This window comes from Mya arenaria, chromosome 2 (genome assembly GCF_026914265.1).
Source record: "Mya arenaria isolate MELC-2E11 chromosome 2, ASM2691426v1".
Taxonomy (NCBI): Eukaryota; Metazoa; Mollusca; class Bivalvia; order Myida; family Myidae; genus Mya; species Mya arenaria.
This window is the reverse complement of record NC_069123.1, coordinates 18,523,071-18,535,085: the sequence shown is the minus strand read 5'-3', so window position 1 is coordinate 18,535,085 and position 12,015 is coordinate 18,523,071. Positions and strand designations below refer to the sequence as shown.

The 12,015-nt window shown below is 37.9% G+C and overlaps 1 protein-coding gene across 1 annotated transcript; it reads right to left on the bottom strand.

Moving 5' to 3' along the window:
- Positions 1-294: 294 nt before the first annotated feature.
- LOC128224784 (sodium-dependent glucose transporter 1A-like) lies at positions 295-3,311 on the bottom strand. The gene is made up of 3 exons (XM_052934836.1): positions 3,206-3,311; positions 1,856-2,147; positions 295-1,682 (listed from the first exon to the last, which is right to left on the bottom strand). The coding sequence occupies exons 1-3, from the start codon at positions 3,281-3,283 to the stop codon at positions 637-639; spliced, it is 1,416 nt and encodes a 471-aa protein (XP_052790796.1). The 5' UTR covers positions 3,284-3,311; the 3' UTR covers positions 295-636.
- Between the last annotated feature and the right edge of the window lie 8,704 nt (positions 3,312-12,015).

Below are 12,015 nucleotides of genomic sequence, written 5' to 3'. Positions count from 1 at the left end.
TGAGTATTTGCTTTTTGCCATTCAGGTGTTATAAAATATGTGTGCTATGAAACACAAAAGTTATGGAACAATTTAATAATTTTATTGCTTCACCAAGAATTAACATCATAATTAATAAACGTGAGCGTTTATTGGGATTTGTATGTTAAAACAAATACAGCAATATTTGCAACTTCCTTATTGTTTTAATGAAGTTTTATATAAACTCAACAAAGTGTAATAAAAGACATCTTTTCTTTAATCCATAAATCTAAGAATTAAAATAGAAGATCAATAGAAGATCAAATAGCGTTGAAAAATGATATGTACGATGCCCACAACCAAAAAGATGGGAAATACTGAAATTAACGTAACAATTATTAACAGACACAAATATCCATTTGCTGTGTGTGCGTGTGCGCGTGCGCGAACGCGCCCGTGTGTGTGAGTGTGTTCTTAACCGTAATGATAGAATAAGCATTAAACATATTTATACTCTATGATAAATATAAATGAGAAAGAAAAGTCAAATTTAGACAAAAAAAGCTTATCCGTTTGGGTTTGTGCGTTATATTATATAACATTTTGCAAACGTTTTTTTTTTAAACACGATCGAAAACTCCATGAACGGTAGTGATGGAATGTGATGTTTGATAATCACAGTTTTATTTCATTAACGTCCTCGGATATATGTCCCTCGACGGGGATGTCCTTTTCTTCTTTTTTCCAGTTGAAACGATTGCCATGTTGAGCTCCGACCAGATCCATAAGCACTGCAAGCACAAATGCACCGATACCGTACGCAAGCAATGTGTATATATACATTTTTGGACCGTAGTTGTCGTACAAAAATCCAATGACCTTCATATATACGAGTGCACCTACAGATCCACCAAGTAAGAACACGGTTATCGCTATTCCGGTGACGTCAATGTGGAAGTTAGCCCAGCCTATTCCGGATGGGAAAAGTGGGGCTATGAAAAACCCTAATATTGGCATTATCACCCACAATGCAAGAGGCCCGCTGGTACCAAAAAACATTAGTGCGATCGATCCAGCAAGACAACCGCCTGTTTCAATAAGTATCAGTATGCGAATTGGTATCCAATTTGCAGCGACAAAACCTGCCACGCGTCCGCAAGTGAAGGTTATCCAAAATACCGTGTTTATGTAGGTACCGTCATCATTGGAGAATTTGTGATAGTCAATTGCGAACGTACGTATAAATTTCCCACCTACACGTTCACCGCCCGTGGCTTGGAAAAAGAACAACGCTACCAATACAAAGATTTCCAATCCGTAGAAAAACCGTCCACCCGTACATGTTGCAGGATTGAACATCTGACGAAAGGATAATGGCTTGGATGTATCCCCTTCACTTTCACTTTTAACAACGGCTTTACTGTCCCGTATTCCGGTGAAATGGTACACATAAAACACAAATGACACAACAACTACGATCATTCCAGCGATTGCATAAGCGTATTCTATTCTTGATTGCTTTAGGTAAACCGGTTCTGCCGTTGTAGTTGGCGCTAACGTTGAGATGTCCGATAAGTTGTTATCTGCACCCCTCAGGACAGCCAAGAATGGGTTTGCAATAAGCGGGATGATGAACGATCCACAACCAAACCCAGCGTGTAGAAGATGTAGCGGCGAGGCAGACTTCTCTTGCCACATGTTTATGATCAGTTTCTGACCAGCTAAAAAGAGTTCAACTCAAATTCGTGTTATCGTTACACAAAGTCATGAGCGTACCGTTTATTTTACAGAACATAATTTACTATTGTTTCGCAATTGTTTCCAAATCATCGACATCGGACGGTAACAATGCAGCCCATGTGGCATACCTAGAAATATTAACGCAAAAACCTACCGATATTGATGACGCCTTCGCATGTGCCAGCACAGAGGCTGATGGCAAACATAAGCTCCGTCATCCGCGCCCAGGGTAGTGCCGCCGTAAACCCTGCCATCAAGTCTAAACTTATGGCAAGAATCAAGTCCGAAAATCGCCCTAGTTTGTCTACCAAAACGCCCCCTAGTGCAGAACCGATGAAAAACCCGGCGCTTCGTCCAGAAACGGCCGTTGCCACTGCTTCAAAGTTTGAGTGTGTTCTTAGTTTGAGGTCGATCAGTGTAGGCCCGGTGATTTCGAGACAAAGACCCTGAAAAAATAATGATAATCCGTGTCTGACGCGTTTGTAAAGGAAGCAACGTTCTGGCCTCATTTTCTCGAAACTTCTTAATCCCTTATTAAGCAAATCTCACTATTTTTGTTGTTCTATAAAATGTGTTATATTTACTTCTTCAAGAATTCTTAGAAATTATGTAGGAATAATCTGTATGATTATCAGAATAAACCATTTTTCACATATCAAAATCCATTTTCAGTATGTATTTTGGCTAATTGAAATAAGCGAGTTAAGAATTTTCGAGAAATTGGGGCCATTAGATCAAAAACTAATAGTAACAAATTAATAATACACTCGAAAGTACTGTTGGTTTTATTTCATTTTGCCAGGGTGAATTTGTGTTGCTTTAAAAAGCTAAAGGCATTAAACAAGAGTTAAAATTTATTGCAGAAAACCGGTTCGTTTCTTCAAATGTATTGTCCGACATGTTCTGAGAGAAGAGATGTGTACTTACGTTAAACAGTATTTTATTCCAGTTAAACATGCAAAAACATAAACAATATTATGGAAATTAATGATCGGAAGTTTATGTAAATTCCTTTCCTAGCCTAGCGCTATTTAGTCTAATAAGCTGATTGTGTGAATTTGCGGTCAAAATGCCCGTAATTAGAGACGTGTTTAAAGCTGCACTCTCACATATTTACCATTTTTACAGCTTTTTTATTTTTTGTCTTGGAAAGAGCAAATTTTAGCGTAAATATCTGCAACCCAATGATGTTAAATTGTTGACAAAAAATCAGATCGTAGATTTTCATATTTCCATTCGAAAATTAATGTTTTATAGCTTAAACCGTTACTAACAGTTAAGAAAAATGCATAAAACATCAATTTTTGAACTTAAATATAAAAATCTGCGATCTATTTTTTTTTGTCAGCAGTCTTATATAACTGGTTTCCATGGAATGTCGCAAAATATGGCTCGTTCAAAGACAAAATATAAAAAAGTTTTCAAACGTTTAATCTGTGAGAGTGCTGCTTTTTAAGGCTTTTTAAAAATGTAGCTATATACTTGGGTCAAGATGTGTACTTACTATACATATCCAAACGACAACAAGGAAAGCGGTTTTTATCAACTTTCGTAATAAACTTGATAAATCTTTATTTTCCATGTTTTGAATTTGGTCTCAATATATTTCTGACAGTCCAAATATACTGTTCTAGTTGCTTGCATACTAGGATATCTACGTTTGTTATCTATGTTGGGCAGCCAGGGTGGAACCTCAAATGTTGACCAAAGCAGCCATTCTTTTGTTGTTCGGTGAACCAAGTAACATAATTACTTTGCTTACCTTTGCTTAGTGTGTGCATTCTACAATTGTACAAGTCTACAAGTTCATGCACGTATTGACATAATTAGGCCCATGTTGCAGATGGAAACAATAACATCTCATCTACGGTCGGTCGAGAAGTCGACCGCACTTAAGTTTTGGTTTTTATTTGTATTAATAAATAATATATTATTTAAAACATCATATCTATGTTCCATTACTCGGATTCTGCTGGAGTTTTCCTGAAACCATTGTCCCCTAAATATGAAAAATACACGCAAAACCTGGATTTCTTTAACTGTACACCACAACCATTTTTCCTTGTTCAGTATAAGAGGTAATTTTAACTACAACTATTCTTAAAACATTCGAACATACTCTAATCACCCAAGTCGTGTGTAGGTTCCTTAACTTTTGTTTCAATGTTACATTACAGTTACCGCCCCTTGAAATGGTCAAAGTGTAATGACATATTGCCTCTTTCCCCAAAGTATTCTTAAGGGACTTGTGGATTTTGAAAAACTACAATGAAAATGTAGAACTAATGAGCACACATGCTGTCTTATTCAAGAGGATTTTCAATGCGTATAATCAGAATCAAGCGCGCAGGTGAAACTGTTCGTAACTGGATTGTCAATGCGTATAATCAGACGCGCAGGTGAAACTGTTCGTGTCATGCGTATTTTCAAGCGCGCAGGTGAAACTCTTCGTGCCTGGATTGTCAATGCGTATATTCAAGCGCGCAGGTGAAACTGTTCGTGCCTGCATGGATTGTCAATGCGTATATTCAATCGCGCAGGTGAAACTGTTCGTGCCTGGATTGTCAATGCGTATATTCAAACGCGTAGGTGAAACTGTTCGTGCCTGCATGGATTGTCAATGCGTATATGCGTATATTCAAGCGCGCAGGTGAAACTGTTCGTGCCTGGATTGTCAATGCGTATATTCAGACGCGCAGGTGAAACTGTTCGTGCCTGCATGGATTGTCAATGCGCATATTCAAGCGCGCAGGTGAAACTGTTCGTGCCTGGATTGTCAATGCGTATATTCAAGCGCGCAGGAGAAGTTGTTAGTGCCTGGATTGTCAATGCGTATATTCAAGCGCGCAGGAGAAGCTGTTCGTGCCTGGATTTTCAATGCGTATATTCAAGCGCGCAGGAGAAGCTGTTCGTGCCTGGATTTTCAATGCGTATATTCAAGCGCGCAGGAGAAGCTGTTCGGGCCTGGATTGTCAATGCGTATATTCAAGCGCGCAGGTGAAGCAGATTTTTCAGTTTGTACTTAATACACATAGTTGAGGGGAAATCCTGCATCTATTAACGTTTATCAAAACATTTTAATAAATATATTTTGAACCATGTTGTTCCGCTGTTATCAGTGATTGTGTAAATAATTTCTTGTTTTCTTTTTTATATTAAATTATGAGCAAGACGTCTAAGAAATAAGAAGCATCATCGCCCAATATCGCTATCGCTAGCAAGTGATAAGTTTCTTATAATTGACTTACACATACGTAAACCAGCTCTTACATTTATAGTGGTAATTTATAACAAATATCACAAATATTGTGTAGAATATAGCGCTAACTGGCGCTTCGATCATTTTTCAAAAACACATATCTTCTAACGTACATGAGCCATACTCGAAATTCAGCTAGATTTCAAATGGATTAACATTTTTACCAAGTACGAAAACAACAGTTTTTAAGCACTTGACCTGGTGATATACCTTTTGGCCAGACATTACTTATAATCGAAATAAACCTTTTTTATATACATAAATCATTTATTCGTGAAGTTTCATGAACATTGAGAAGAAATATGGCCTCTAATGTCAGAAATGTTTTCCGACATTTGACCTTGTGTAATTGTAATGTTGTCCTAGATTCCATTAACGCATATTCTGACAAAATTTAACAACATATTTGGTAGCATATATTGCCTTTAAAGTGTGAACAAGGTATATTGAGCATATTAGGTCTTTTTTATCGGACAGAACCTAAACTGAAACTAGACCGTGAACTTATGGAGCCAATAATCCTAAACAAGTTTTATGACAACTATCCTTATACCCTCAAGCTTTACAATTGTATGCGTTAAGTCACCCAGTTCTTTCATCTCGAACTTGGCCTTTAATTGTATAGAGAAACATTCTCAGTTATAACAATTCCATAAAAATGGGAAATGTGTCCTCAAGTGTAACTATACAGTGAGGGTTTCGAACATTTGACATAGTGTTAGAACGGACGTATAACCATGTTTCTGGTAAAAAAATGTCATCATGTGTGTGATCAAGGTGCTAATGACCTATATTACGACAGGACATGAACTATTTAAAATATACCTAGTATTTGTCGAGACAAACCGTCTTACCAATTCTCAGATTGGGCAGAATATGTAACCTAAAGAGTACAAACTTTTTATGAAGCATTTAACAAGCACTATCAACCTTTATTTACCAAACATGGCCCATGCTTAAATTAGGACATACATTCTGATCAAGTTTCATGGAAAATTATGAAAAACGTATGAGTGTTAACATGGAAAATGTACACTGCTCCGCTTAGTTTAAACATATGATAAACCAACAAAAGCTCACACAGAAACATGAAAGGTCACAGTTCGGGCATATATTTGTTCAATTAAAAGTTCACAAATCCTTTTGATGGTGCTCTACAAATGAGTGAAGATTAGTTGAATTCATATAAACAGGTAAAACGGTATAATAGCCACGATAAAAATAATTGCAAGAATTGTGACCCTGACCTTTGAGATGAGAGAACAAATACGCTGCATACCTTCCAATCAAATCTGTGAAATATTAAAAAGGTACGGCCGAGATACAAGCAATCTATATTGTGCAACATGATCTCAAAGTGTGACCATGACCTCAAAGATGAGAGCATACATCGTATGAACAACAACCATGGTGCTGTACAATTATGTGAAGTTTGATTAAATTCCCATACATAATAACAAAGTTGTAACTTTGACAAGAAGTTTATTTATGAAGTCAATAGTGGACATGATCATCCAAATGTGACCTTGACCTTTAAGAAAAGGCAATTGAATTGAAAGGCGCGAAACACATTACCATGAGTATGTACAATGCTGTAAAGTTTGATGAAATTCCCATCAATTGCAAAGCTATTTTTGAGACCAAAGTATACTCCATACTGTATTGAACTTCAGTGTAACCTTGACTCTGGAGATAACAGCATGGATTCTATGCGTTACACACCTACCTCTGATGCTCCTCAATTTTTAAGGTTGTTTGAATTTCTATCAGAAGTTACAAAAATATGACTGAGACTCGAAAATTTGCTATGAACTCCATAATGTACTTCATTGGCCTCACATTGTGACCTTGATATTGGATATAAGAGCATGGATGTTTTGTACGACCTCTGTACAATTATGTGAAGTTAATTTCATGTAACAATGTTACAGTAATCTTACAAACACTCCCGATTAGGCCTTCAAATGGCAGCCAATGAGTCATTTCGCTTTAAGTGTATGTGAAGTAATTTAAGGCCATGGCCAATTTCTCAACCAAGTTTGAGGACCGTAGTCTAATCGTTCTCTTTATATTGATTGGACAAGGTTTTTGCGTTCAATGTCACTGTGGCCCTGTCCTTCTCACATCATAAGCAAAAGGAGTCATATGCAGATCATTACCAACCTATCTACCAAGTTTGAGGACAATAGGCCTTACCATACTCAAGATATCAAGCGAACAATATTTTTGTGTTCAAGGTCACCGTGACCGTGACCTACTGACCTCATCTTGAGCTATTGACCTCAAAATCAAAAGGGGTTATCTGCTAGTCATGTCAAATCTCCCTGTCAAGTTTGAGGTCCAAGAAAACTCTCACAATTGGACAAGTTTGTTTTGTGTCCAACGTCACCGCGACTATTTTACCTACTGATCACAAAATTAATAGGGTCATCTGCTGGTCATGAACAGCCTCCCTACAAAGTTTGAGGACCGTAGAATGAAATATGTTCAAGTTATCAATCCGACATTTTTTTTTGTCATCAAGGTAATCACGAACGTAGTTTTGACCTACTGACCTCATACTCTACGTAATCAATCAGAGAATCTTTCCGTGCCCAATGTTCACAGCGACAATGACATTTTTACCTACTGAACTAAAAATCAATACGGGTCATCTGCTGGTCATGACCAACCTTCCTGCCAAGTTTGAGGACCGTAAGACCAAGTCTCTTTGAACTTGGGCATATTTAACAGTACATAAAGTAACATTACAGACACGGAATATTGCTATGATATCCATACTGTTCACCATTGACCTTCAAGTGTGACCTTAAAGATAAGAGCACGAATCTTTTTTCATTTGACACAATTATCATGGTACTCGACACGTTTATGATGAAATCCCATCAATAATCAAGTCATTACACATGGACGGACAAACCGATATACAAACGATACCTATATGCTTACCTTTGGGGCATGGAAATACGAACAATTCCAATCATTTTTGTAATTATTCGAATACATTTCCCAATGAACCGATAATGTTAATGTCAGATCATGTGTTCAATTGACATAACAACAGTTAGATTATAATTTATTGTTTGTATACAATACCATGTTTTTAAATAACCATGATTTTAGTGCAAAAATTCTTGCTTTCCATTCTTCAAATTCGAAGCTTTAGAAAGAAACATGTTCAATCATCATGATGTTTGTTTTATCTTGGTAAACATATAAAACATCAATATAATCAGTTTCCAATTAATTAACATAAACAGTTCATATCATAAACAAGAGGCCCACGAGTGCCTATGCTCTTCTTGCATGGCTTGTTTGGTCATTTTTAATCCAGAGCATGGTCGTATGGGTAATAGGCAACACGCTGGAATGCTTCGGGTTAGTTAATGGGCGCCGCCATTACAGTCTTGAAACATATAACAATGTTTCCAATTGTTATGAAACTTTGTCAGAATACGTGTCTACTGTTTGTCTTGAACGTTTGTGAATATGGATCACCTCAGGTCAAAACTAGATCAAATCTTAGGAAATATTTTCCCCATGTCATAGCGTTTCTACGGAGCTCCATGGCGTTCTACCGCGTTCATACCGAGTTCTAGTTGGCGATAGTCTGCGCGCTCATGACGCTATCACGGCGCTTCCACTGCGTGCATCGAGTTGTCACGGCGCGCGCACTGCATGTGAACTGCGCTTTCACGGCGCTCACACTGCGTGTTGTTTTGCATTATCTATAAAAACGGTATCCCAATCAGTTCTCCATTCTTCCATTTGCTTACGAACAGGTGAGAACATGATGCAACCATCTGCCTTCGTCAAGCCATGGTCGAACCCAAAGCCTCCAACGCCTTGGGGCCCTCCTCCGTCGTTAACTTAGAATTAGTTCCAAAACGTCTGCATCATCATGGATCTGCTGGACCTGAATATAGGCAAGCAGATGCCCTGCTTACTGTTTCACATCAGCCATGGTGAAATGAATTTGCATATATCATTCCTTTATACTATTTTGTTGGATTTGTTCATTGTCATGCAAACGCCGATTGACGCGGTAGAAGTGCAATAAATAATATTATTGTAGTGCAATGATCGCCATAGCGGCTCCGTACAATCGTTGTAAGAGCGCAGTAAGAAAAATTAACTCCTTGTAAGCGCCGTAGACGCGCTTTACATGTGTAAAAAATACGCAGTGTCATCTCAGAAAACTCCGTACGATCGCCGCGGTATCGCCACCAATAACCATTGTGTTCGCACTGCGACCTCTGTGTGCTCCCGCGGCGGTCCAGTGGCGTTGCAGGAAACTTAACTGCGCTGCTACGGCGACCTCACGGCGATCCCACTGCACTCTTATCAGAACGCCGAGCGACGGCGTTTGTTTTCGGCATGCTCAAAGCTCGGCGTTCTGCGCGATCCAACCGCGTTCACTGGCGATGCTTTCGATTCCACTGCGCGCAGATCGGCGTTTTGGAATTTGTGGACACCGTGGGAATGCGGCCCTAGTGTGACAGGGGGTTAAGCTACTACACTTCTTCGTATCGCCATCTATTTACATTTAAATTTTCATTTAGATCCCATTAGTGTTTTCCAAGATATTGGCCGGACAAGAACTCATTTTCGAAAAAAATCAGGTGAAGGGGAGATAGCTAAAAACGTAAGCAGAGCAGGATTATGGCCTGTGTGCAGTGAACTTCATCTCGTTGGCATCTATCTATATTTGAAGTTTCATTTGGTTCCCTGGAGTACTTTCCAAGATATGGCCCGGACAATAACCCATTTTCGAAAAATATCAGATAAAGGGGGGATAACTTTATAAATATGCAGGACAGGATTATGGTACTTGAGCACTGCACTTCTTCTCATTGCCATCAATCTATATACTAAGTTTCATTTCAATCACATCAGAATTTTTGCTGGATAAGGGTGTGACGGAAGGACAGATGGACGGACGGATGTACAAAGCTGCAGCTACATGTATATGCTCTCCCTTTGAGAAGCATAAAAAGGACATTAACTCTGTAATTTGCTAAAAAACATGGCTGCCAGGGGGTGCGGCTACCTTTCACTGAACATGACCTTTCACTATATATGTCTGTATGGAAAACATTGAAAATCTTCTTAAAAACCGCTGGCCCTGATTTTAAAAATATTTCATAGAAATGTCCCTTAGGTGACCCTCCATTCCATTCCTTCACCCCATGTTGATTCATAAAAACATGGCCGCAAGGGGAAGGGGGGTAGTTTTCGCTATTTGACTATATGGAAAATATTTTCATGACAGTGTTCCTTATGTGACCCTTTTATCAATTTTTATTTTTTATAATTATATTACTGTTTTACATTCATTGAAGATATCAACTTTAAAGTTCATCAACTTATTCACAGTAACAATCTGCTATTTTGTAAAGGGTTATGGCCCTTTGTAACGTTTTGAATAACTACATATTTTTCATCTTTTTTATGCCTGTTTAAAAAATCGGATGTTTTATCATTTCACCTGCAGCGTACCGGCAGGCGGGCAAGCGTTTGGGCTGGCAGCGTCCAATATGTTGTCCAATCAATGATTAAGAACCCCATGTCCAAATTTAGTCAGAATGTGTAAGGGCATTATGTCCTGAACAAGTTCGATAACAAGCCAAATAGCTATAGTCACTCGTGAATTATCACACTTTAATTACAGAAATAACCTTAAATAGGTCTGGTATTGTACGATCCATAACTTAAGAAGCCTTTGTCTCATCACTACAAAATTTGGTCAGAATGTATATAGGCACAACAAAGTGGATAAGTTCGATAACCAGCCATATTGCTGAAGTCACACAAGAGTTATCACCCTGAAATTATAGAAATTACCTAAAATATGTCTTGTCCAGTCAAAAACTTTAAAAGCCTTTGTTCAATCATCACCAAATTTGGTCAGAATGTATATGAAAAAATATCTTGGACAAGTTGGATAACTAGCCAAATCACTGTAATCATCCAATAGTAATCGCCCTTTAATTATAGAAATGTCTAGAGCACCATTAAAGTTTTACTTAGATTAGTGATATAGCCATCTTAACCCTCTTATTTAAGTTCTGCTCCGGACAAGCAAACAGTAACAGTAACAAAGGACAATAACTCTGTAATAAGCTGAGAGTTATGAATTTTGTACACTGCACTTCCTCTTATTGTGCTTCACCATTGTATGAAGCAGGGCTTCTAAAAACTGACAATTTGCCGGTTCTTTTTTTTATATTTTCGATTCAAAGTCAGTAAAAAGTGTAATACACAACCCTGGTTTGTCATTCAGGAATCCCCCAACACACAATAAAAGTGACAAAATCAACCATTAGATTAACAGGACCAGCTGCTTTGTAATAAAGGTTGAAATTAGCTGAAATAGAGTTATGGTTACAGTACACTGCACATCCTCCCAGTGAGCTTTACCATTGTATGAAGTTTAATTAAATTCTATTATTAAAGTAGTTATCAAATTATGCTCCAGACAAGAAAAAGTGACAAAGGGCAATAACTGTGTAATTAGCTAAAATAAAGTTATCGTTCTTGTTTACTGCACTTCCTCTCTTTGTGCCTTACCATTGTATGAAGGTTCAATAAAATGCTATCCACTGCATTTCCTGTCAATGTGCTCTACCAATGTATAAAGTTTTATTAGATTCCATATGGTAGTTTTCAAGTTATGCTCTGGACAAGAAAAAGTGACAAAGGGCAGTAACTCTGTGATTAGCTGAAAGAGTTCTTGTCCTTATACACTGCACTTCATATCATTGTGCTTTCCCATCGTGTGAAGTTAAAAACTGCAATCTCTGAGTACAGGTTGTCTCCCTTAGACTGTAATTTTCACTTAGCTACAATAGCAACTTTGACAATTTCAAGGGTCATAATCCAGTCATGCATGGGCATATCTGACTAGTTTACGAAAGAAACCAAGCTCTCATTGACATCGTACTACTGTATAGGTTTCAATGAGATACAATCTAGACGAAAGACTGTATTGCATTCACAAGCAATTTGTTACAGACGCATCATGGATAAAGGACACCACACATCACATAAGCTCG